At 42.4% G+C, this 27,925-nt stretch overlaps 1 protein-coding gene across 9 annotated transcripts; it reads right to left on the reverse strand.

The window, feature by feature from the left end:
- Positions 1–4,203: 4,203 nt before the first annotated feature.
- On the reverse strand, positions 4,204–26,295 carry pwn (calcium-binding EGF-like domain-containing protein pawn). 9 transcript variants are annotated; one of them, XM_018106754.3, is made up of 11 exons: positions 26,028–26,124; positions 24,670–24,834; positions 22,061–22,508; positions 7,057–9,030; positions 6,562–6,990; positions 6,310–6,473; positions 6,120–6,242; positions 5,384–6,058; positions 5,164–5,318; positions 4,959–5,100; positions 4,204–4,889 (listed from the first exon to the last, which is right to left on the reverse strand). In XM_018106754.3, exons 3-11 carry the CDS (start codon positions 22,275–22,277, stop codon positions 4,689–4,691), a joined length of 4,080 nt encoding a protein of 1,359 aa, XP_017962243.2. In that variant the 5' UTR covers positions 22,278–22,508; positions 24,670–24,834; positions 26,028–26,124; the 3' UTR covers positions 4,204–4,688. The 9 variants fall into 9 exon arrangements, with proteins under 9 accessions (XP_017962243.2, XP_089117026.1, XP_017962242.2 ...); XM_089260900.1 differs by having other exon boundaries at positions 6,562–9,030; positions 26,058–26,125; XM_018106753.3 differs by having other exon boundaries at positions 4,959–5,097; positions 5,390–6,058; positions 6,562–9,030.
- Between the last annotated feature and the right edge of the window lie 1,630 nt (positions 26,296–27,925).

Raw genomic sequence — 27,925 nt, forward strand, 5'->3', positions numbered from 1 at the left:
ACAAAAATGCAGAACGAGCTTTATGTGTTGTCCATTGAGGCGTTGTCCTGCAAAAGATGCAGACGAAAAACCGGCTCAGTGGCTCAGTGGCTCAGACCAGGCTCCAAATGGACATTACGCAATGGACCAAGCAAACGAAGCCAAGCCTCAGTCAGAGGTCTCGCATTCCAATTTGCGTAGCTGATGTTGTGCAGCTGCACATGCGCGAATTTCCTCATCTATAAGCCGCTTGCCATGCACCGAAGACACCGAAGACAAGACATATTTTTTATGACTGCCACTTGACAAATATTGCTAATTAAACACCGTTTGATCATTGGGCAATTCGATGACCAGGCTCTGGGCACACTTTAAGCGGAAGTGTGGGTGCCACCTTCCTGCACAAAGAGAGACACATAGACAGTTACATAGAGAGTTAGAGGGGGGCAGAAGGAGAGGGAAGAGAGGATTGGCCACTTGCGCAATCGAATAATTCCAGCGACGAGCAACAGGTGTCGCTGCTTGAAGATGCAACCGCGTTACGTCAGGCGAAGACTTTCACATGGACTCACTCCGATTCAAAAAGCCAAGTGGCTGCCGGAATGCCATCCAATTGAATAGTGTCCAACAGTCCAACCGTCCTAGCTGCCTGCGAGGAAGCTTCAATGTAAATGAAGTTATTTTATGTGCGTGCGAATCTTTCGGCCTGTGTGTGGCTTGGTGGTTTGGCTCATTAACACGTATGTTAATTCATGCAGCGTCTTTTCATGTCATTTATTTAGTGTTGTCTGTTGCAACTGCAACATTTGAGTGCATTTTGTCGTGCGCCGCCTTTTTGTGATTTTTATTTCTCTGTACACTCTTCCAACTGTTGTTCCGCTTGTGGCAGCAGCAACAAAAACTATATACATACATATGTATATGTATGTATGCGTTGCACAGTGGTTCGCATCATAGATGCTTATCGACTCGAAGGTCTCTCACTGCCTTGATTTTAGTGAGTTTTCCACGCCAATTAGCTTAAATTCCCATAAGATTTTTAATATAATGCGATAAGTGTGCTCCCTGTGTTAAATGAGATTTTAAACGTTGCCAGACATTCACAAGCTGCTTAGCAAATGATTTAAAGTAACTAATAAGGAAATAGTTTTTATTTTGCAAACTTAAAAACTTTTCAGAATTTTTAACAAAATAATGAGAAAATTGAAATTAAATTTCTATACGTATATATGGGGTATGATCCACATCATTATAAAGTACTAAATTTTTCTTTAAATTAGTGACTTAAAAAATACCAAAAAGGTACTTTTTTTTTGTCACAGGACATTTATACATTTGTGAAACTACTTTCATTATTGCTTAAGCAAATCAAACTGCAATTAATTATTGATTAAACATTATAAATTATGCTGTATGCATGAACTATATTAAAATGTAAAAATGTAATACATTTTGGGCTTTAAATACCTTTTCAACTTCCACTGTACCTGCCGACGCGTCTTGTTGTTGTTGTTAGACGAAAAAATTTGTATTTTGTGTTTTTGTGCTTGCGCTTTGTTTGGCCAAGTTTTTGTCAGCTTGGAGGCATTTGCCACACATTGACAGAAAGGAAAAATTTGTTTTCCAGTCCAACAAGGAAGTTGCGAGCGCATCTTCCACGCGCGTCCAATTATGACAAACGGCTACAGTGATCACCCACCGCCTTCGCTGTTACTCATGTGGCTTGTCACGAAGCTCGAGGAGGAACTGAGCAGCTTGGCTTTGAATTATTACTTGCAACACTTGCCTTGCAGCAGCAGCAGCAATAGCAACAACAGAGACTTCCATTGTCATTGTCGCTAGCCAAAAGCGGCAGCAGTTGCCAATTGAAACGGCTGAGGTTGTGCGAAATGTGTTTATGGCTTTCAACAACAATGTCTTGCTGCAATTCTCAGTTAATGTTATGGCGCTGATGTCTGCAGTTGACCCACTACGACGCTTTGGCTCCTGATGTCCCATTCAGCCGAAGGCCGCTCTGCTGGATGACATAATATACCGATTTGGCACACATCACACAAATTGACGCTAATACCGAGCATCGATTTAAACACCCGATATAATTCGCCATTGCCTATTGGCAAATTTGTACCCTCAACTCATTGAAAATGCGTAAATAGGGTATAACCGTATAACAATTTGCGTTAAAATCGCGAAGCAGATTCACAGCTTTGTTCGTCTTCCTTTAATCGCTTCTTCATATGTATCGATACTTTGACACATCGATACTCTGGTATATCGTATAAGAAGAGCAGCGATATTCTAATACACCGTATAAGAGCTAAGCTTAGCCTAACAACAAGCGGCAGCAGACACCAACTTAACATATTTATGTATATATACACATATATATGTAAGTATGTATATGTAACAATATGGTTATGTTACATATTTATGTATGTATATGGTAACATTTTAGATATCTCACGTCATTCAGCCTAAACGAAAGTTGTCAGCTCATATACATATGCATATTTTATGCTATATTTATTACTTGGAGATAAAATTAAGTTAGTAGCGAGTGACGTGCGTGTTTCTACATGTCTACACGTTTGAATATACCTGTATGTGTGCGTATTTGTATATGCGTATACATGTCGCACGCATGAGCTTATAGCTTATGTAGCTTAGAATATTTCAAACCGCCGCCTTGACAGAGTATTTAGGGTATTTGCTAGTCGTTCACTAGCGACTCTCGCAGTAGCACTTTTTGCAGTAGTTACGCTTTAATTTGATGTCTCTTTGCTTTATGTGGCACGAGTCGCACGTTTACGTGAGCTGCTTTATATTAAGGGACACGCCCCCGCTGCTGTCGCAATTGAAAGGCACGCTAAAAGATTGCAGCGTCATGGCAAAAAATCAAATATACAAAAAAATGTAACTGAAATTGTTAGACAATTGGGTCAACATCTGCTGTTGACTGTGGACCCAAACAATCTAATAAAATTCATCTTCAGATACTACATAATATTTCCTTATTTTTAGGTTTTTTTTTAAGTTTTATTTTTAGCTGCTCTTCGATCGGCGGTGATGAATTATGAAATAGGCGCTATTAACGAATATTTCGACCTTTTCGACTTTACAATTGCTGGCGCTAAGCGGTTTTGCCTTTAAGCCCAAAAAGCTCATCGACAACAAAAGGTGTCGATTAATTAAGTCGACATTGAACCACCAAAATATATAACCATTAGCAGGCTAATACATGGCGATTTGATAGATCTGTCGATACATTGACTTGATGTTTCCATTGAGCTGTCGACAGTTCGCCCGCCCACTGCGCTTGAGATAGATAGAAAGATAATGAATGATAGAGAAAGAGTGAGAGGGTAAGAGAGCGTGAACAGCGGTGCTAAGTCGTTAAATCTGGTACATGCAAGGGTCAAGCAAGAGGCGTGCACCTGGCCAGTTAACCGCTACCACGAGCACTTCACATAATTGTTGCATAAGACTCTCTCGGCCTCACTTTCGGGCACTGTCGCACGCAAACGGAACGCACATACGAAATTTTCATATTTTCAGTTTTCTTTTTTTACTACTAATTTTAATTTATTTATGCGTGTGAACCAAAGCAGCCAAACTCATAAATCATCAAATCTCGTTTCTTATTTTACTTACTACTATTATTTTCCCAAAGAAAAGTGAAAACTGTCGAGACCATAAATAAAACGTAGTTGGCACTGTCAGGCATTCCAACTATTTTTGTTTTTACGTTAAGTCAGCATAATGAAAATTGCCAATTCGTTAGATAATTTAAATGTCAACAACTGAAGCTTGCAAATCATTTTGCCAAGTAATTAAAAAAACAAACAAATTCAAACAGCGCGCCAGCGACTAAACTTGCCTTACACTTTGAATCTTTTTCAGCACTGAATTGCAGTGTGCTATATAGCTGTCACGCTTACACCGCAGCCTTTGGGGCGAGTAAATTGTGTGGTACAAAGCAAAGAGTTGAAGTGAGAGAGCTTAAGATGTGTTTGCTGTACAGTTTTGGAAGCACTGGTAATTTGGCGGTAAATTTGAAATTCTGAGAAACGCGGGCATAAATCACAATTTCATTGAATTTAAAATTAATGTCAAGTATTCTTTCTTTTCTTTTAGCTATAATTGAAGTGATGATATTTTTTAATCTTAAAAAAGAAAATAAAATAAAGCAGCAAATACCATAGGAAGCAGCAACAATTCAGATAATTTATTATTAATTTTATTATCTCTTTATTGATTCATATTTACAGTCACACTCTAAAACTAAATACATAAGTACATCAAATTGGTAAATACTAGTGCTCGATTGATTTAAAATTGACTTTCGACTAAGCTTTCATAAAACTGCATTTAGAACTAGGGATAGAAGAATAAATTAAAGATTTAATTTTAGGCTAAAATTAATGATTAGTGATCGTTAACATTGCATTTAAATTTACGTTACTTTCTGATATACATATATGCAAGTGATGTATACATATGCATTGTAAACTAAGTCTTCTTGCTTATTGCACAAAAACGCGTCTCAGCTGCAGTCACCGACTTCCCTTCCTCCTCTCTTGGACTGCAGTGGAAAAGTGTTTTAGGCAGTTGGACCTAAGCTAAACTACAGCTAAATTGCATATTTACAGGTTTTTTGCTAGAACTAGGGCTGGGGGTTAGGGCAGTGCTGGAGGAGGGGTGCAGGGACTCTACTTCATGTAGTAACTGCTGGGCGCACGGCCCGAGGTGTACGTGCTCATGGGTATGCCCTGGGGGCCGGGTATGTGAGAGTTGCCTGACGAGTGCGTCACAGACTGATTCTGTGAGCCATAAAGATGATCGACGCTGGTGTTGCCAATGCCGTTGCCCGAAGGCTCATAGTCCACATCGTAGTAGATGCCCGACTGGTTCTACAGCAAATAAAAACAACAATAAATGAGAAATCTGGCACGGCTGAGATGTTGATGTTGTACACCTACCGCTATGCTGCCATTGCTGCGACTCTTTGGGCGTGGCACTTGGAAATTGCGACCCAGCAGATCGGCGCGATCCTCCTCCTCACTGGAGCTGGAGTTCTCCAGTGCGCGCATGCCATTCGCACGCGCTCCCAGCCCGAGTCTTCTAGTAAAAATACCAAAATGAGTTAGCAATAAATCAAATGAATATGGATTTGCTTATATTCACCTGGGCAATGGCACTGGCGGCGCCAGGCTGGCGCTCGGATGCATTTGCATGGTGCTCTGCAGCGACATTCCACCGATGGTGCCCATGCCCATGGCACCCAGATTGGGGTACGCAAACATGGCCGACGATGGCCGTGTGGGTCCGATGGGTTCCGCCTGAAAAGAGAAGTTTGATTAGATTCCTATACAGTAGATCTGCCTTGGGGCTCTCTGTAACTAACACTCACTCCGTAATGATTCGTCTGTGCCATGACATCTGCAATCTGTGCCCAGCGCATGCGATCCTCGAGAGTCACCTGATAGCCGGCTTGTGGCAGGCCCGCCGATTTCAGTGGAGCCGTATTCATGTAGCCAAACACAGGGGAGCCCATCGCATTCTTTTGCTCGCGCTGCCAGCGACGTGACCACATGATGAGGCACACCAGAGTCAGCACAATGATGATCACGGCCGCCACAGAGGCGCCTATGGCCACGCCCAGCACCTCGCCGTCGATCTCGCACTGTGCGCCGTAATGACTTGAATCACAGGCGCAACTCTGGGCGCCTTCTTCGTTGTAGCTGCAGACTCCATGATTATTGCAATAGCCATCCGGACAGGCCTGGCACTCCCGGCCCGCACGCATTGGCTGATCGGCCCAGGGATCGCGCAGACCCGGCGCACACACACACTGGAAGCTGCCCCAGCTGTTGCTGCACGTGGCGCTCTCATGGCAATCGTTCAGCTCCGCCGACTGGCATTCGTCCACATCGTGCAGCGCCGAGACGGCGCCCTCCGGCGAGCTCACATACAGCACCGAGTTGCCAATGTTGTTGTTGCGACGATGCAGCACGCCCAAGAGATGCTTCTGCACATCGCTGCGCAGATTGGGACGCAGCGTTTCCACGCTCTCGTCCAGCTTAAGGGGAGAAACGAGAGAGTTAGTAAATCTTACGACTTGACTCTTTGATTTCACTCACCTTCAATGTCAGATTCACATAGACGCCGCTGCCGCCCAGATTGGGATCGCCTCTGTAGATATTATTCACCTTGGCCTCCATAAACTCATCCGAATAGGGTGTCATAGACATGGCAGAGTCCAGCTGTAACGGATGATTAGATTAAGGTTTTCGGCTGATTCTCTGGGTATATTTATTTTGCTCTACTTACTGCGCGCACAGCTTCGTAGCTCAGCTGGCCATACGGCTCGCTGTTGAGATCCAGGAGTTTGTTATCCCACACAATGCGATGCTCATAGATGCGATCCACGCGCATGCCCAGATGGAAGGAGATGACGCGGCGGCAGGGCTCGCGATGCTTGCGACGTGAGTAGCCTAGAAGTGGATGAATGTTTAGAATGGAACGTAACGGAAGATTCTCGAATCTCCAATCTCTACTCTCTACAGAGTTCGCTTGGCTCACCTGGTCTGCAGTGACAGCTGGAGACGCCGTTGTCCGTTTTGCAGCGCTCGTGCTGCGCCTGATCACAGGTGGTGTCATCGCCCACGATGCAGGTGTCGATGCGCACGGGCGGTGGTGTGGGTCGCTGGCGGTAGTGTGGTCGCGTGGGTCCCGCATGTGTCGTGGATGCTGGCACCTTACTGGCCGTCTGTCCCTGTCCCTGTCCATGTCCATGTGCCGGTCCATGTCCCGGACTTGTGCCTGATTGTGACTGCAGTTCGACAACTTCCGTTTCCGGCACCGCATAGCCGTTGCTGCTCTGCGTGACACCGTGAGTCGGCACAGTTGCACCACCCTTCGAACCACCACCTCCTGCACCACCACTGCTGCCTGCTGCGCCCGGCAATTGGGGCAGACGCGTCGCCGGTGTCGTAGCGCCCGCGGGCGGATCTGTGGGATCACCAAATAGATTGATGTAAGTGCGTTTGCCATCGATTGAGACGAAGCCCTCGTCACCTGATGCTGACACAATGATGTCCGCCTGTGCTCCGCCGCCGCCTGCTGGCCCTCCCCCATAGCTGCCGTACGGCTTAATGTTGATGGTCTGTTGGGAGCCGCTGCCCTTGGGGCCCGGACCTTGGATAGCCGACAGGGTGACGTCAAAGATCTCGCCGTAGCCGGGCGGCAGATGCTGGCGCGTTGGCTGTATGGCCTGCTGCGGAGCTGTGGGTCGTTGAGCGGCTGGGCGTGGCCGGCCACCGGGCTTGAATTCGGGATCGTCCAACACAATGCCGGGTCGGGGATGATAGGGAGCGGCAGGAGTGGCGGGAGCGGGCGTTGGGCCATTGCCAATGGGCGCCTTTTCAGTGGTGGTTGAGGTGGTTGAGGTAGTCGAGGTGGTTGTGGTAGTAGTTGAGGTGGTGGTAGTGGAGCTAGTACTGGTGGTGGTGGTGGTGGTGGATGTAGAGGTGGTCATAGGTGATTTGGTTGTCGGAGCAATGGTATCCGAGGCAACCTGCTCGCTCAGCGGCACAGTCTGAATGCTGCTTGTAGCCGATGAGGCGCTGGCCTCCAGTCCCGGCGTGCGATTGGCTGTCATAAAGATGACCTCCTCCGTGGAGGGATCAAGATCATGGCTAGCATCTGCACTGTTATCCATGGACATGGGCACATAGGTCGACGACATGCCCATCACGGTGTTCACCACGGAGCTGGTCTCAATGATGGTGGTGTAGCCATCGTGCTCCTCATGCGGCTTCTTGACCGGCTTGGGCTTGTGCTTCTTTTTGTTCACCTGCTCTTTGGTTGGCGTCGTAGGTGACGGCTCGGCTGGTGGCACCAGCTCATCTTCGATCTCGCTGCCCGCTTCGGCGGTATCCTGGTCAGAGACTTCGATGTACTGGGCATTGGCATCTTCGTTGGAGAACTCCGAGTCGTAGGTGGTGTCGGTGGGCGGCACAGCGTCTAGATGGTCACCAGTTGGTTCTGGCTGCTGCTGCTGCTTCACATCCTCTTGCTGATGCACTGGCTCCGGTTCGGCGGGACGTGCGGGCAGCTGCTGCGGCATTGGCTGATACTGCGGCAGCGGACGTCGACTCCCATTGACGCTCGTTGTGATTGGTGGGCGTGGCTTGTTGCGATACCAGGGCGGCCGATTGCTCACAAAGCCCGGACGCACAGGTACAATCTGTTCCGGAATGGGCACGCCCGTAATGAACGGACGGTCGGGCCGATCGAACGGATAGGGAGGCGGCCGCATCGAAGTGCCTGGCTTCTGTGCCTCGTAGTCCAGCGGCAACGGCTGCACCTCGGATATGCGCGGCGGTCCACGATTATTGATACGGCTCGCCGAGGGTCGGCGCACACCTTGCGTATTGGCGTGCACATTGACGTTGCCGTTGAGCAGCTTCACAATGCCCGTGATGATGTCCTGGATGTCCGGGTTGCCGTTTTGGCGTGGATTATGCGGCGTTTGAGTCGCACTGGCTGTCGAGCTGGCAATACTGCTCGGACTCGGGCTGATAGGGGACCCCGACGTAGTCTGTCGCAGCCCCCTTTGCACTAAAAAAGGCTGCTCGCTTGAGCTGCTGCCAACGGAGCTGCTGCTGCTGCTGCCGCTTAGAGTCTTGCCCGCTCGCATGCGCTGTGTGCGCTCTGGCCGCTGCTGCTCCTGCTCCTCCTGCTGGTCGTACGTGCCCGTCGGCTTGATGTTATAGTGAAAGTACCGGCCCGCTGAGACGTCCTTCTCGCCATCGTTGCCATAGCTGATATCATTGGGATGCTGTTGCTGCTGCTGCTGCGGCTCGTGCAGTATGGGTGAGGCCGAGCGCTCTACTCGCGCACGCGTCTCACTCTCATTCAGCGGCTCTGAGTGTAAGCTCTCCGGTATGCTGTTCGTGTCCGTCATGGTGCTCTCAATGCTCAAGCGAGCCGCGAGGTTCTGGCTGCTGGACTTGGGCGACATCTGCGAGATGTCATTGTGCTGGGCAGCTGCAAGGAGAGTGAGAGAGAGAGGAAGATGTGCCATTAGAGCTGGTGAAATTCTTGACATGCCAAATCTTCAGTTTCACTAATTATTTATTGCAGTGCAGAGAATCTGGTGCAGCTGCAACTGGAAATGTGGCGGCTGCCAAAACAAAAGCGACAGCGGGTTTCACTTTTCAGGTACGCCCCAACAACAACAACAACAACAATTGCGGCACCTGCCCTGTGCTTTGTCTTTGTCGTTGTCATTGTGGATGTGCCGATGTGATGCACATTTGCATTTCTTAGAAATTCGAAACCGACTTTGAGAGAGAGATTTCAGTTTCAGTTGCAGTCTCAGTCTCAGCCTCAGCCTCGGCTGGCAGGCATCATTTATTTTCGATGTCAAGTTTGTGTCTTCAGTCTTTTGTTCTTCTTTTCACTCTCGCAGTGTAATTGTTTGCTGTAGCCAAGCATATATACACATACATATGTAGTTGTATACTTACATATATGTACATCTAAATCATATACGCCTGCCAACATCTGAAATTACGGGTTTTGCCTTTTGGCAAGCCAAGGCTGGGCACACAGATCTCTTGCAGCAGTCAGACGCTCATCTGTCACAGTTTGTGGCAGTCATATTACTTATTACCAAGGCGCCCCCTTTGGCCACGCCTCCACGCCAGGCAGGCACAATTGCACTGGCAAGACGAGAATTTCACAAATTGCTACGTGAAGCGTTGAAAAGATGCCAACATATTCACGACTGCCATTTGTATGGCTGGTAAAATATACGCGCTGAGCTACTTATCAGCGATGGGCAGGCATATGTATGTGTGTGTGTGTGTGTGTGTATATATAGAGATATATCTCTGGGGGTTGCGCTAGTCTGCACAATAAATCAATGAAGAATTCTGCACAAATTTCTGCTGAAGTTCAGTTTTATTTTTTACTAATTAGGAATGGATGAGGAGAGAGATTTGATATAGATATTATAGGCAAAGTAGCAAGAGACCAAGAAAGAATATAATATGGAACAATAACAAGAACTTTCCCTTAAACTTATCACGATTTATTCCTCCATATTTTGTTAGCTATAAAAATTAGTTAGAGCTCTCATTAATATTAATTTGAAAATTGTTAAACATTTCAACTAAAATTTATTTATTTATTTTTTTTTTTTTTTTTTTTTTTTTTTTGCAATTTTATCACAGCGTATGAAATTGAGAGAGAAATGCAAGCAATTATTAGCCTTAAAATTGGTTAAAAAGTAAATTTTAATTGTCATCTATAACTAGTTTCCGAGCTATAAAAACTTCAAATATCATTCAACAACATTTTTAATTACTACACAAATTTCTATCTAATACACACTGAGACAGGTGGATTTCTATTCTTTTCATATATTAAAGTGCTTTCTTTTTTTGGGCCTAAAACAAACCCCTTAGAAATTGACACCTGCTGAGCTTTGACTCAAATGAACTGACTTGAACTCGATTCAACGAGAACAGAGAGAGAGAGAGAGAGAGAGATAGAGTAATGGACTGAGAGTGTCTGTGTGTGGCTTTTAACACCACCCGCCAAGCATTCAATATAATGTTACAACAATCTTCAAGAGTCTTTGGCATCCGAGTGCTATAAATCTGGTTACTTTCTTTGCTTTGGCTGTGATTTATGTGTGCTGCTGCTGCGATCGTTGACTTGCCCCAGGCACTGTGAGCGCAGCCTCCGAAAGCGAAGCGGTGTCAAGTGCATGCGTGGCAGACAGACACACAGATGGACAGACCGACAGACCGACAGACGGATAGACGGTTAGACAGTTGGCTGGGGCAAGTGCTTTTTGCCGCTGACATATTAGCGCGATGCTAGCTCGACTCTAAGGTCTGCCCAAGTGGGTGACGAGTGCCTCGAGCAACCAGTTTAATAATATTTTCGAGTTTATGGCACAATGCGCATAATTCATACGGGCAACAACAACAGTAGAAGAAGCAGAAGAAGACGAGGCATAAATAAAACACGTTTAGTTATTGAGCTTAACCCAATTGCTAAGCGGTTTTTTTTTTTACGTATTTCTCCTCCTTTTCGATCAACTTTTTGGCACAGTTTTTACTTTCACCAAAGCCAAGGCGCAACAATGCGAAACACGCGGATTGATAACTGAAAATTATATTTGTTTTACTTTCTATGAAATGCGGCTTTGATATAATTAGCGCTTCCTTTTTAAATTCCAAACGCCAAATACAAAATACCGAACAAACAAAGCCGCAGAAATGTCTTGATCGCATTTTCACTTTCCTTTTGCGAAATAATCATAAAAAGAAAACAAAATAAATATGATTTTCCCACCTGTTTTTCAACTTCACTGTGTGTGTTTTTTTTTTCTCATTTGATTTTTGCGCTATTATTGATACGAAAATTGAATTGGTAGCGGGGTAAAAGTGTCTGGCCAAAATGAAAATCTTGCCGCGGGCCATTAAGTCAGTGGAGCAGAGACAACGCCAAAGGGGAACAGCAACTGTAGCACAATTTACCAAATTGAATCTGTGGCATGCCACACACTTTCACGGACAACGAAAGTAAAAGCTCTAATTAATTATCTTTTTGGGCAGCCAACTCCCAACTGGCTATATGGTACGGTCTGACATGTCTCGCAGAGTTCAATGCACTAAGAGACAGCAACAACAACGACAACGACAGCAACAACTACAACAACAACGTTGACAACTTCGACAAGACAAGAGAGTCATTAGTTCCAGCGCTTGCCTACATTAATTTAAGCGCTACTTGAGTCCACGACTCAGTTACTGCAAGGCTAGAAGGCGGCAGCAGGGCAGACAGGACTGGTTTTCAGTCTCGACTGAATTGCAGCCCACACACACTCGCTCAGTCGCTCACTCACACACACACACACACAGATGCATGCGACACGACAAAGCAATTGGCAATTTCAGCGCCTCCAAATTGCTGACAACAGGCAGCAATCACTTTCTATTTCAGCTGCTTCGAACTGACAGAAACACAACGACAGCAAAACTATTTCACAATTTGGCCAAAAGACTACATAGATGCCTGGCACATGTATAAGCCTCTAGCCCAAAAAACTGAAAGAAAAATTAAAGCTAGCGACAATAATTACATTTGCAGCGCTTATGAAATGCAGCAATTTCATATTTCGATATTTAACGCACGTACGCAAGCATTACGCATACGACATGTGCGCCAAGCTGAACCAAGCCAGACAGACATTCAGTCAGTCAGGCAGCTGTTAGCCTGGCCAAATAACATGCGCATGTCATATTTCAGCTCACATTTTCAGCTATTATGTAACTAACAAATAATGGAGAAGGTGGCATAATAATGACGACAATTTGGCGCATTTAATATATGTTGATTGCCTATTAAAGACTTCATTCACATTGAAATTTCATTCAATTTAAGCAGATCTTATGAATTATTAAAAATTAACCTTGTTGGAAATGTGAATATATATTTAGGAAAACATAATAAATGCAAATGATAATACATATAAGACTTCCCTAAAACTAAGTCTTGTTTCAGTGCCGAGTCTGGAGTGTCCGACTAGAACATATTAAGAGCTCTCTATGAAGAGCTTCTTCTCTAATCTTATTCTGTATTCATGCACATGCTTTACGCATAGCACACACATACTACAAACGCACTTTACATAGGTATGCACTGCATAGTCTTGCATGGTCTTGCCTGGGCTTGATTATGGAACGTAAATGTTGCATAACTTTTAGTCTACTTGGACTATCTTAGCTAAATTTTCAGAGCGTAATAATGGCATATGGAAGCCTATTCCCTAGTTGCCTTTCTATCTATATTAACCAACACATAAATATCAACTCTTTGAAATGCATGTGTTCTAATTAGGAAGTCGATAGATATCGAAAAGCTGAAATATCAAAAGACTGTGATCATCTATGATGATTTACTGCACCCAATGCTTAAAAAGTCAGCAAAAGAAACTTGAAACCACAAGTCGGCTTCAATCCCAACTCTATCTCTACCTCACACTTTTGATTACAATTCTAAATTTACTTTCCCTCCACACTATTTATAGCAAATATAATGTAAATTTCAATATTTACAAATCTCTCTTGTACAATAGTAACTCAAGCTCAAATTACAAATTGTTTCATATTTCATGTCTATTTTAGCCAACTTTCTACTTGATTTAAGCCCTTACGTGTGATTTATTTATTATGCTTGATTTCTTTTATTAAATATGGCTTTTGTTTTACTTTCAAAACCGCAACAAAACTATTTGTCAAGGCCTTCTTTAGAATAACGGTACTACCCGGACAATATCTAACAAACTCTTTTAATTGGAAAGTATTGACGGTGCTTTGTTATCTCACTATTACAGCATTCATATCTGAATACTACTCTTAAGTCACTTCTTCAATTGGCTCAGGGCTTAGCCTTTACATTTCACATCTTTCCCAGCTACCACAATTTAATCTTTCAAACGTCTCATAAAAGTCTTTTCTAAATCAAAATAAAAACGAACTCGAGCTTACGTCTGGCTTTCTGTAAGATTTCTATTTAAGATGCTAAGACCATCTGAATCGCCGCCTTGCCCTGTGGCTTCAGTCGCAGCTCACGTTCGTTCAACTTGGCTCGTCGCACACACACACACACACACAAACACACATGGCCAGCCAGAGAGTCAAAGAACTTGTGGGCAACGCCTTGGCTCGTCCGCTAAAGATATTAGCTGGGCTATCGTGGCACGTCGCTTACATTTGAAATATCGCCATAGTTTTTATAGACGGACAAACGGACGGACAGGCGGGACGTCTTGTTCCCCAGTGCAGCCCTCAACTCAAAAAGCTGGCAATAAAAATTGTTTGATTTAATGCTAATTGATTCAGACAAATGCTTGCCGCACAGACTCCAGTGGGCGTTGCTATAAAAACCACAGCAAAACCAAACAAATGTTGCTGTTTATGACCACTGCAAAGAAAGTTTGTGTAATAAATATTTGGTTTTTCTTTTCTTTTTGTTTCGCTTATGGCCCCTTCTATATTTTTTTCTCTTTTTTCGCAGCAGTCATGCTGGCAGAAGGCCTTGCACCGGCACCGGCTTCGGCATCGTCAAGGTATTCATTAGCAGCCCAAACAAATTCTGTTTGGCATCACTTGTGCAATCAAACGTGCCATTTCTTGTATACCCTGTATGGGTGCGAAGTGCGGCGAGTGTTTTAGTCTATACAAAGTTTGTTTACAAGTGTGAAGAAGTTGGCTAAGGAGCAAGTTAGTATAAAGTTACTAATTAGTTTGAAATATGTAGTTAAGTAAGTAAAACTAGAAGTCTAAATCCATTTCTCTTCAGGTTATTCAGTCTGAAGGAAAACTAAGTTAACTTCTGCTTAATTTAGGAAAGAAAGCTGAAACTTTATGAACATTACAAAAAGTGTATGCAACCATGTATATCTCTTCCATCTATTATAACTCAGAAAGTATAGAGATTCAAGATCTAAAATGTGGTATGAGGCAAGCTTTAGCTATATATACCATAGAACTGCTAGAATATTTAAGCTGATAAAAACAAAAGATAGCATCAGCTTATCTCTACATTTTCATAGAGAGTCTATGAACTTGTCGAGTCACACTTAAATCTCAACCCTTTTTTTCAAAACCTTCAAGTGAGGCCTGTTGTCGCGCTGTCTAGAAAAATTTCAAGCAAATGCGCTGCAATTAACAAGTGACGACAATGATGCGGCTCAGCAAACACACAGCGGTAGAGATACACAGAGAGAGAGAGAGAGAGAGGGAGGGACAACTTTGTTCCTTTTTCTTCTGTAGTGAAATTGAGGAATTTCGCTGCAGTCATTTGACGCCGGCCATATATTTGAGGTACTTGAGCAAGGGGCCCAACCGTGAGGTATGTCAAACGAAATTGTTTTTCGCTTTTGGTTGGCTGTTTCTTACTTTGGTTTATTTGGTTTTTTCCAGCATTTGCCGCGCGCGTCATGCAATTAGATATGTTAATTTTGCAGTCTGGCTGCAAATGGAGTTCGAGCCAAAGGCAACGTGGCGGCCATTGTGTTAGCGCACAAGCGAATGACCTTAATCAAGGTCTGAGACGCCAGCTCTGGCCACGACTGCAACTGCAGCCTCAGCCTCAGCTACAGCCTCAGTCTCAGCTGTAGCTTAGCTTTGAGCCGGTTGCAATCGGGATTTCTCGGCTGGCTGCAACTGGGGCCTGTCTAAGCCGAAATAAATTTATTAGCCCTAGCTTTGTGCGCTCCGTTGACTACTCTAGCTATCTCCCTCTCTCTGTGTATGTGTGTGTTGCGGATATCCACAAGTGGAGCCGTAGCATTGACCGCTGCCTAAATAATAGATACACTTAACAGCCTAATTGTCTGCCATTTATAATTAAGGCCCAGCAAAGACCGAACTGCCTGCGAGTAACTATAACAGATTCCAGCATAAAACAAAGCATCCACTAATAAGCAGCAAATGCCAGCCCAGAAGGCAGCTAAGTGGCTCGGGCACGGCCAGCGGCAACAGGGTTTTGTGCTTGTAAATTGAACTAGCTGCAATTTAGCTGTAGATCGCTATCTCTCAGCCTCGACTCGACTCTGCAAATAGTTGCAATATTTGCTTTCCAGAGGAACACGCAAGGCGCATAGTTGGCATTGCAGCGAAGGGCGGCGGAGTTCCGCTGGAGTTCACTAAACTGCAGAATAAAATCACTCTCAGGCTTGAATACACTGCTCGAAAACTGTAAGCTGTTCTAAGCTCTTGCACAACAATAAACAGTTGACTGCGCTCCATATACGCTTCACTAATTGAACAATTAAAGCTGATTAAATGCTGTTTACAAAAATGGGGCATAGAATGGGCACACAAACACACACACACACACACACACCGATCTCAGCTCAGCCCCTTTGGCCACAAGCAAATCCGCAACTTGCCACAAATTGTGTTGGCCAACATAAAAAGCCAACTCTAGTTGATTTGAGTTGTGTTAAATCAAGTCTTGTCGCAGCCAAGTTCAATGCTAAAAGAACGTAAAATTTATTGATTGAAAAGCGGCTTTAGCACGGCGCTATATCTCCCTCTCTCTCCCACTCTCTCTCTCTACCTCTCTCTATCTAGTTTTTGCTCTCCTGCTCTGCTCACTGGCAGCGAAACTGTGTCAACGTGCCCCGAGTAAAACGGAACAAGTTGCGTCCAATATGGACAAACGGGCGACTCTCAATGGCGTGTGACAAGTTCAAAAGCAATGTGTATATGTGTAAATGTCCGTATGTGTGTGTGTGTGTGTGCTATCATACGAAATGTTGAAGGAAAAAAAATAAGCGTTTACGTTTTACAAATGGCCCACAGAACCGGCCAGCGACAGAGCAGTCAGTCAACCAGCTTTTTATTAGGCTATTTCTAACTGCGCGCCAACTGCTGACTGTGTGTGTGTGTGCGCGCATGTCTAGCCTAACACATTTAACGGCATTCTATTTCAAGTTTTACAAACGCAGTTTTATGTGTCAGCGACGCTGCCGAGAAGTCAACCAATTGGGCTAATTGTGGTCTACGGGCCTTCGGTACGCCGTCCAGGCAATGGGCGCAGCAGGTGCCACGCCTACGCAGCGAACAGATAAGAAAGTGTAAAGGCATGGATGCACAGTATGCAAGGCAATGGCAAGTTCGTTGTTTTGTTTTTGTTAATTTATCGCAGTTGCTTGGTAAAAGCAAGTTCGTTGCCTAAGTCTTCGGCCGGGCGTATTGACGTGTTTTTTCTTTGCCAGAATATGGCCAACTGCAAGCAAGTTGGCTGCCCGAGTCTTTTGCTTATTCATCAAAGAATGTTGACTGAGAGCAAGTTCGTTGCCTAAGTCTTTTGTTTATTTCACAAAGAATATCAGTAGCAAACAAGTTCTTTTGCTGATTTGCTTAATTAGAGTAGCGGGGGCAAGTTCGTCGCTTAAGTCTTTTGTGTAGAGCAGCTAACGTGCATACTTCTAGTTTCGGCCAAAGAAAGCCTTTTCAGCATGATTTCATTTCAAATCCAAATTTACGCATATATGTAAATGAAGTCGAAACCGAAGAAGCATCTTACAAAATAATCAAAGAGAAGGGGGGAAAATTCCGAACAGAACCGGTTTACCGATAATTTGCAGTCGGCGAAATGTATTCATTGATTAGCATTCAAACTTCACACAGACACACGCAAGCAATGTACTCCGTCTACCTGTGCTGCAGCTTCAGCAAGCGCAAAGGTGAACCTTGCCCCACCTCGCCGCCCGGCAACGTCTTCGATATTCGCCGCCTTTGTGCAATTTTGCGTGCGCCTCAAATGTCGCCGAGCGCCGCGGGACAAATGCTTACCATGGCCAGGGCCAAGAAGGAACTTGACCAAACGAAATCAAGATAAATTGTGGGTTCGGGCTCGCTGCTATATGGGTGTGTGCGTGTGTGTGTGTGTGTGTGTTTATGGTTATGCGCGCCAACAACTTTCGTTGTGCCGAATTTCATTGTACGATTTCGGACAGACAAGGGAGTGAAGGGGCTGCTGCTGCTGTTTCTGTCTCTGTCTCTATCTCTGCTGGCTTTGCTGTCTCCAGCATGCATGGGAAAGGGAAAGTTGTAGTTGTATGTGCTCATGCAGTTATTGATACGATTCGGATTCGAATTCCGATTGCGCTTGCACAGCATCGACTCTAATTGAATGAAAAGGGTGGAGAAACGTTTAACTTAATTGGAGCTGGGCGCAAACGCATAAACAAAAACTCTCTCGATTTTGGGCTGATATCATCATTGGCATGAAATTGAAATGACCATTAAGTTCAATAAAATAAAATACGGCCAGTTGGGAGAGTTAAATAAGATTACAAAACGTTGATTTGGATCGGAGAGATATGATAAGCATACAGAGTGAAAAATGAGGAAAGAAATTATGAGTATAGATATTAAAATATGAGAGACCGATATCGACTTAGTGAGAGAGAACGAAAAAGAGACAGAGTCAAGGCAGATATGGAGAAGTGTAAACTGAGCGAGAGATTGGGGTATAATGAGAGAGAGAGATAGAGAGAGAGACAGAAAGAGAGAGAGAGAGGCAGAAAGAGAGAGAGAAAGAGTGATAGAGAGATAGAGACATAGAGAGAGGGAGAGTGAGAGAAAGACGGAGGAAGCAGAAGTAAGAAAGAAAGAGAGAGGGGTATAAAGAGAGAGAGAGAGAGAGAGAGAGAGAGAGAGAGAGAGAGAGAGAGAGAGAGATTTAATACAAAATTCCTTTTATTTTACACAACTTTGACATTTTTAATCATTTTTTACCACAGCAAGCGATCGCGTGTCTTTTCTGTTTGACTTGGCTCTCAAAGTGCTTTAAAGCATTCAAAGATCTCCAGCTGCTATCGCGTATAGCCAGCCAGCTGTCATTAATCTTTATATTTCAGCTGCAAAGATAGCGCACCTGCTCGGCCAAAAAACTTTAATTAATTGCGTCAACATGCCGTGCATCGTGATGGCCCACCAAGAATGCAGTGGCACCGCCGCCGGCGCGACCAGCGCAACAAATGAAACCTGCCGATTGACCCAATAAAAAGCAGCGCCATAAATTCGTGAAGCGTTGCGGCAGATTTGAGAATCGCGGCATCTTTACACAGTATATTCACAGGCCCTGGCTAAGTAACAACTTTTTTTTTGTTTGTTAACTCAATACCTCTCTTACTCTTTTCTCTCTCTCTCCCTCTCTCTCTCTCTTTCTCTCTTCGGCTGTCTTTCACTTGCTGCAAGTAGGCCATGTAACCGAAAAATGTGCCAAAAAACGCAAAGTGTGTGGAATGAGCGAAGCTAATCTGAAAATTTAAGCAGAGAGTGAAGCAGAGAGAGAGACAGAGGAGGAGCGCGGTGAAATACTTGAATAAAATATGTGTTAAATGCAACAGGTTATTGTTGTCAATGCGACTCTCATCAAGCGAGTCAAATTGAAGCCCACGATGAATTGCACTCATCCAGCCGGCTAACTGTTTGATTTTCTTTGTAGATTTTTGGTACACACACACACACAGAGACATACACCTGCGCACACACACACTTACACAAATTCGAACTCATCACGCTTTCTAATGTCTTTAACTTGATGATGTTGCTCTTGTTGTTGTTGTTGTTGTTGTTGTTGTTATTGTTGTTATTGCTGTTGTTGTTTTAGCTGTCGATTGCCTCGCTTCGTCGAACGACACTTTTCCAATGCACACACAAAACGAATTTCAATTCTTTGGCGCTCAGCAGTCGAAAGCCGCCAGTGCCGTTATTACCGTTGCCTAGCATCGCCATGGCCCAAGCCATGGCCGCTACTCAAGAATCTCAATTGGCTGCCAACGCTTGAAGAATATTATTATTTTGTTTTTTGTTTTTTTTTTTTTTTTTTTTTAATTAAGCTGCTGTAAAATTATTTTCACTTCACCTAATTTTTGTTTTTTTTTTTTTCTTTCTGCGAGCCATGAAGAATGCAGCTTCAGCTGTGAGCTTGAAAGTGGAATATTTTTGTGCCTTTTTGAATAGACTTTAAGAAATGGGTATTAAAAAAAAAGTGAGCTGTTCAAATTTTAAAATTATTCTTTCTATATGCTATAATTAAAAAAGCAATAAATATATATATATAAATTTTTTCAAAATTTTAATTTATATATAAATATATTTTTTAAATTTCTAAAAAGTTGTAACACAATTTTCAAATGAAGAAAAAAATTTTTAATTTATTATTATATTGTTTATTATTTATTATTATATTGTTTATTATATTGTTTATTATATTGTTTACTCTATTCTTATGTACCCAATTATAACTAGATAATTATCTAGCCAAGAGCATTAGATCTTCGTCAGAATGTAGCGGTTTATTCCATGTTTATGTAAATCTTTTGTGCTGCGCTGCACACACACTCAGTGAATGGACTTGAGCTCTTATGTTAATGAAGCTTATTAGCTGCATGAAAGATTTGCTTTGAAAATGCCAACATGTTTGATTTAAATGGCCCAGTAAACAGTAAAGCAGAGTTGGCTTTAATTGATTCAGCGGGCAGGCACTGAGACTCATGTGTGGCTCGTTGCTCGTGTGGTTGGGCATGTGGTGCAGCAGCGCCTTAACGGCGCAGCGAGTGTTGATTTATAATTGAAAGAGAGGGGAACAAAAAGAGAACTGAATAGTGGTGTTATTTTAATGCCCTTTCTATAAATATGCTTGGGAACATGGAGCCCATTATGGCCAACTAATTGTGAAGAGGTACGGCAGAACATATTCCTTTAAGCTTTTACGACAACTTGAATGCCCAGCGAATGCACAACTATTCGATTGCATAACTCTCCCATTGTCTGCATTCGATTTGCTTTGCATACTAATCAACTATTGTTTAATTACTTGCGTATTCAGCTATTGACGCATGTCACATTATATTATGTTATCAAACTGTATATGAAGAAAGACTTGCATATTTATTAAAATGAGTAAAATCGTCAATTGTGTCTGCAATTCACGCGCGTCACGCACTTTGTCAGCCAACGGCAAAGCCCAGGCCATGAATCCGGCATAAGAAACACATATTACACAATTCCTAAAGATATTTACATATGCATTATATAGTGACGCATCGAATGACACACATGAATACCATATAATTATAAAATATCTAAACTTGTGTGTGTCACGCCTAGACAGGTGGCAATTAAACTTCAAATGTGTCAGATCATGGTTTTGGGTCAGGCCCGTATTTTTAGTTTTAAAAACCCAAATTAGCATAGCTTTCGGTTTGGCAAAGCCAACTGAGACGACTACTGCGGGTGCGACTCTGCCGGCTGCCCAGCCGTCAGTCATCTACGTGCTGCGTGCTGCTCAAGTACTCGACGCTCGCACCTGAATAGGTATGTGAGCATCTTGTTATCTACTTTATGTAGCTATTCATTCTTAGTAGCGCCCAATAAATTATGCACCAAACATGAGCTTTCTAAAAAGAAAAGATGCACACACTCGACTACACATGTGTGTGTGTGTGTGTGTGTGTGTGTGTGTGTTGGTGTATGTGTGTGTATTAGGTTCGCAGCACGCGGCATTCGCTGGCGGCAGGCACTTGGCTAGGCTAATGGCATGGCATGGAATTTAATGCAGTTTGTGAAGCATTGAAGAAAGTTACAAAAAATAAAATCTGACTTTAATTATGATAAAATATTTAGAGAATTGAAATTCCGCTAGAAAGTGCACAACAAAAAATTGTAAAAGGCTTTAAAATTGTTTAGAATAAACATTGAAAAGAAATGCTAGACATTTTAGACTATCCATAAAAGGAAAAGAGGTGAAGAGCATTACCATAAATGATTTATGAAAGCGGCAATGGCGTGAGTAATGCTGACCATAAAAGCCAGATCTCCAATGTTTTACATACAAACTGTAGAGATCTGATGTGCTACATTTAGATTAATTTATAAATATTATGTGTGCTCATTAAAAAAGTACTGCAGCATACTCAATAGGTAAACCTTTCGTCAAACACTTAGGTATATATATATCTCTCTCAATTAATAAAAATATGTATTTATATAACTTAAGATTCATTTAAAGTTTTTTTTTTTCAAAATATTTGATCTATTGAATGTTTTGTTCCCTTGTATATACTAAGAATTTGATGACAAACAAGACAAAGATATTTAGGAACTGATCTCTATATATTTTTTTATTAACCTACAGCTGGATAGCTATATGAAACACCAGAAAACGTATTAAAACTCTTTAAAAAGAGTTCGTTTTAATTTTCTGTTCTCAATTAAAGTAAATTCAAGAATATGACCTGAATCAGCAATCAATACCTCTCTTTTATATACGAGTACGAATTATTTGCCAACTTTTTAGTGTGTGTTTTTTTTTATCTGCCAGTCGTACGTTGCCCAGTTTTAAAATTTCTCACCTTTCAGCTTATTGACTGAAAGAAGCCTCAACATTGTCTACGGCAAGCATACGAAATTCGCATGTGAAACTCCTCTGGAGACACCCTTGTGGCAACGGCTTTAAAGACTTCTTGACTTACCCGCTGTGTGAACGTGGAACAGCAACAGCAGCAACAGCACCAGCAGAGAAATTGACAGCAGCTCCGCTGACAAGTGCCACATGTGTCGCTGGCTTGGTATTCTATGCGGCTTGTTCCTCTCCCTCTGCTTCTCGTTTTCTTTGCTGCTGTTATTGTTGTTGTTGTCATTTCTGCTGGTCCGTTCAGTTTGTGTTAAGTTCTGTGGCTTTCGTCGCATTTTTGCATAAATTGTTTTTGTTTATCTCTTTTTTTTTGGTTTTGCGGCAATAAAAGAAAGCCTCTCTTTATTCTAAGCTGTTGTCAAGAATAGTTAATTTCGATATTTTCTTCTTTTTTTGGATTTGTATTTGTCAGTTTATATTGTGAGGCTGGTCGGAGCTTTGGCGTGGCATCTTCCTATTCTTTCCTCTCTTCTTCTGTTTTCGGCTGTAGATTTACATATTAAGCACTGCAAAAGGAAAGAAAGAAATGTTAGCTCTGGGCAGTTGATAAATTTCTTGTAAAGCGTTACTGCGCAAGTTTGTGGCTTAAGTCTTTTGTGTGGCAATCGCTTGGAATCGTGAGAACACAGGCCATAAATAAGCTATCTCTGTGTGTCTAATGGGGAGCACTGTCCATTTAAGTGGCTCGGCTGGCAGAGAAAGACATTACGTCAGGCAGGGGCCAAAAGGCCGCACAATTACGCTAATAAATCAGAGTACGCCTCATAATTGCCCAAGACATAAGCAGATCAAAGGCACGACTACTTGGCCCGCGGCTTTCTAAGCCACATTTACATAACCTCGTGTCAGCGATAGCAGGTGGGGCCTGTGATAGGCGCTGCCAGTGAACTGTTTGTTGCAACGAAACGCCCTGATTGAAATGCTAATTTTGATTGATGTAAAAAATAAAACCAAAATCAAAGAGCGAAAGTTTAAGCACACTTTTTTAAGAGGTGTCAAAAGGAAAAGTGAAACCCAATCTCGCGGCCAAGTAAATCAAACATTAAATATATATTAGCAAATCAGAATGGTTACAAAGCTTAAGCTGGTATTACCCAATAAGTGTAACAGCAACAAAAACAATATGTATACGTGACGCCCTACAATTGTCGATTAGCGTCTAATCAGAAGCAAAGCAAACGATCGTTAAAACGACCACAAAAACCAAAAACAATTGCGAGGCAGCCTTAGCTGAAAGTGAAAGCACTCATTCAGAGACAGAGAAAAAGAGAGGCAGAGAGACAAGTAGAGACACTGCGCATTGTAGAGCAAAAGGTTGCTCTCTGAGACGCGACGGAAACTTAAAACTCGATTACGCTTACAGCTAACAAAAGCGAAAGAAACAAAAAGCAAAAAAAAGAGTTTAACTTCACCTTTTAACTGAACCCAGACCCAAAATCGAAATAAGCCAGAGTGTGCAGAAAGTGCCGGACTATGACATACCCTGTAGTGCTATTTCTCAGCAAGTTTTGTATTTTCATTGTCATTGTCATCATTATTATGTTTACAAATGTAAATTAATAATTAATTAATTCAATTTATTTTATTATTCTTTCCAACATTATCCACTCATTACATATATTACAAACAATATACCCCTTTTTACACATACGCAAAGGGTTCGGGCCATTAAGAGCCAAAGCTGTGGCAGCCGCCAAGTTGAGTCATGAAAAATCATCGACTGCACATGTTCATTTTGTTGTTGCTGTTGTTGTTGTTAACAGTTTTTGAGTGCAGGAAGTTGTTAAGGTTTTTCCATACGACGAACCTTGAAATTTTCGGCTGCTCCAAGTGAAATAGAAAGTTTTACTTTTAATAACAACGAGAGCAGACACAACAACAATCAAAACAAACAATGACGACAGCAGGCAAAGGCGTTGCTGTTGCTCGCGATGTTGTTGTTGCTGCTGCTATTGCTGTCATTAAACGACTCCATTTTGTTTCCAATGAGCGATCGCCAAATGGGCAACAGTTGTTGTAGCTGCCCACGCAGGCGCCTGTCAACATGAGCAGCACACGCTTGTTTACATTCTCCGTCCGGATGGCGTTTATGGAGTTGGCTTTCTTGGCGTTTCGATATTCGGCTTAAGTCTTGAACGGAAGTGCTGCATTGGACTCATAATTAGTTGGCTGCCATCCCAAGTTAAATGACTCATGCGATTTTTGGGACGCTGTTGCGTAACTTCAGCTGAGCCTCGGATATTGCATGTGACGATGATGAAGAAGAAGAAGAAGCGAAGTTGTTGATATATGGACGAATACGCAGAGAAAAGGTAAATGCAATAAGTAAAAAGAATACAAAAATCTGGAATTGCATAAGAGCGAATATATTCCAGGTATCCATTAGCTGGAATATTTCCAATCATAATGAATAAGAAGAAGATGGGACTTTTGATTTATAAAAGAAGCAGGCAGACAAAAGGTAAATGCAATAATTAGAAAGAGAAAAAACTGGAATTGCATAGGAACGAATATATATTCCAGGAATAATATCAATCAGAGACAAACTAGTGTGGCCTTGGCTTATGAATACCAAACAAAAGACGAGCATTAGCCCACATACATTCATAAATATGTATACTAAATTTATACTTTCAACTTTCCACGTTATCCATTGTTAAAGCTTACCTCAAATATCAATCATTAGTCCAAATGCATTAGCAGTTTTTCTTTGATGGATTTACGATTTTTATGTTTCTTAATTTTTTTTTTTCTTTATGTCTTGTCTATTGAACGTTATTTTCAATTACATTTCGCGCACACAACAAATTTCTCCGAAAAAAACAACAAAAACTGCAAATACACAGGCAAAAAGGCAACCAAATTGAAATTTCTATAAACATAATAGCCGATCCAGCGAATGACAGTGAAAGAGCGCGAGAGCGAGAGGAGAGGGCAGCGAATGAGCGGACGATACGGAGGTTGGGATGGCCAGATGAAGCTCGTTTGACAGCCAACGGCAGAGACGGATGCGAAAATGTGGTTTTGCGGCTGCAAGGAATGCAGCAAAAGCTTTAAAATATTATCGAAAAACAAAATCTAAGATAGCCATAGAGAGCGAGAGAGACGGAGATGCAAATGTTAATGGGTAAAGCAGCTGCCAGTGTTGTAAAGAAAAAACAAAAACAAAATTGGCACAAAAGCGCAACGTCGCCAAAATGGGACAACTAACTGTACAAAGCTAGCGCTGGAATAGCATCTGGAATTGGATTGGAATTGGTGCTGGGGCAATTTAGTGCTCGATCCCATTGGAAATAGCCAACATGTGTAGGCCGCGCCAACCGGCATAAGCTGGTCAATCGAGCGAAAGACAGGTTACAGACATTTTTGTATAGTGAATGAGCTGCCTGGAAGCGAACTGGAAGTTTATTTCAAAAAGACAACGCGCGTCTGGCATCCGGCTTGGCCAACCGACAACAGAGTTGCAGAGGCTAATTAGTAGCTTTGGTATCTGCCCTTGCAGTTAGGTCATTATATTTAATCAACGTTTAGTTTTTATTAGTTTTGTTTTTCTGTTATGCTGTGCGCTGCAGCGGCATTTATTTTAATTAACAGTGAAAAGATGTGCACGAAAACAAATTATAAAAATATGCTTGCAACAAATTTCACAGCGCGAAATCCACGTAATTTGCAACAACAACAATAATAACAAAGACGCAGTTTAAGATGGTGGCAAAAGGTAGCGCAAAAAAAGAAAGTTTTGTTTTTTGTCTGCTTATTGTTGTTATTGCCGTATTTTTGCTTTTCTACACACATACACATGCACACTCAGGTACCGAGAGAGACACACACGAACACACAGCAACGACGACGCTCAAATATCATTCATTCGAATTCCGTTTACATTTTGCCTTTTGCGGCTGCTTCTTCTTTCAATTTTTAATTTATAAGGCAACGTCAACGACAACGGCAAAAGCAGCTCGTTTTAGTTATTCACTTTTCTAAGATTAACGCACACATAGGCACACACACACGCACACACTTACACGAAGTGTTCGACTCGTTTCTACATTTACCGTCAACAGGTGCTCTACGCACAGCGGCTCAACGAATACTGAATGTGGATTATGTAGCCAGCTCTAAGCATGGCCTGTGGTGAGTTTCTTCAATTTCTTTGAGTGAGTTTCTTAAGCTGCTGTGGTGAGTTGAGCGCCCGCTGCCATTGACTCTCGCCGCAACGACAACAACAATTGAAAGTGCCAACCTATCGAATATATCCAATTGAGCGGCTGCACTTGCGAGTATTATTAGCCAACTGCAAAAGGCAAAAAAAAAGAAGAAAAAAACGAAAATGCAATTGTAGGTAACTGCCAATAGATTGGCCTAAACAGCACATTAACCACTAATCGCGGCAACTGCAGATTGGCATTTGCCAATTTCCATCTGCCCAAACGCCGCTAACAAGCCGCCGGCTTCAATTGCTCTATGTTCTCTACGCCCATCTGCCTTCTAGTCGTGTGTGTGGGAGAGACGGTGTGGGGGAAATAGTTAAATTCCAATCAGCAGCGTACTCAACAATTACCGCGCAAATTGCAAACGCACGAGATCAAGATTAGGCGTGCACAAAGACAAAGGCCGCTAAGCAATTGAAAATGAAAACTGGAAACAAGAAATGGGAAGTTGTTGAGCATAGGCGAGACCTTCGATGCCCTATACATGTTGAAACAGAATTTATGAATAAATTAGATAATAAGATTGTATTACAATTCTAATCGTAATTTTATTTCATTGTCAAATCCAAATATTGCTGCTGACGAATATGTATGTACATACATTGTTGGTAGATTGCATCTACTTTTTGCTTTCGTTCAAGCATTTAACTAACACGCTGTTAAATTCATGTGTTTTCCTCGTAGCTTCGGGGCTTGCTTCAGGCCACAATGAATTTTTGTTTTTCATTTAATAATTGGCTTTTTTGAAAATTTGTGTGTAAAAACGATTATAATATATTAATAAATTGATATTGCATAATTTTGTATTGTATACACAAACACAATAATTATAACGGAATATCCAGTTCATATAAGCGCATCTAACGGAACTGTACATCAATAGTGTGTGTGTGGTGTGCTTACACTACATGCATTTGGCATACAATGATTTTATATACTCTACCCTTCCCATTACACTTTTACAGTGGAACGAAAAAAATTCACATTTGTTACTCTCAGATTAATAACATACACACATGCATATGAAATTATGAATTTGTGACGTGCTGCCAAAAATAACAAGAGAAATACGCAGACTTCCAGCTGGAAAGGCAATTCCAAAGGAAAGGCAATTTGTAACAGAAAATTCAATAAACAACAAACTAGTCTATTTTTAAAATATTATCCTCTTATATGCATGTATGTACTTGCAATACTTATGAGTCCTTAGTCCCTTATATACCCTACGCTTGCTTCTATGGTCGAAGCTTGAAAATGTTTCGTTTTCCATTTCTATGGAGTCTTCTCTGCTGTCGTCGCCGCCACCGTCGATGCCCGAGCAATCCGCCTCTATTACACGAGTCACAATTGCGTTTGCGGCTTACCACGAGTATACGATTGCATTTGCACCCACCACAAAAGGAGTGGGAGGAGCTGCAGCAGCAGCAGCAGCCACAACCTGAGCATGAAACACAAGAGGAGCCGATCACGAATCTTGCTGGCGGTATTTCGTTTTTCATGTCACCTCATTTGGCAGCCAAGCAAAGAGGAAAAAAAAAAACTTAAAGAGAAAAAACAACAAGTGATAAGAAGAAGACAATCGAAATCGAAGACAGAAAACCCATTGGCCATGACCAGTGAAATTTCTGTGCACTTACCTTCACAGTATTAACCAGTTTTTATTCCATTTTATTTTTATTTATTTTTTTATTATTGTTTGCCACCTGTTAATA

The sequence above is a fragment of the Drosophila navojoa genome, chromosome 5, assembly GCF_054131105.1.
Source record: "Drosophila navojoa isolate 15081-1374.11 chromosome 5, UAZ_NAV_1.0, whole genome shotgun sequence".
Classification (NCBI taxonomy): Eukaryota; Metazoa; Arthropoda; class Insecta; order Diptera; family Drosophilidae; genus Drosophila; species Drosophila navojoa.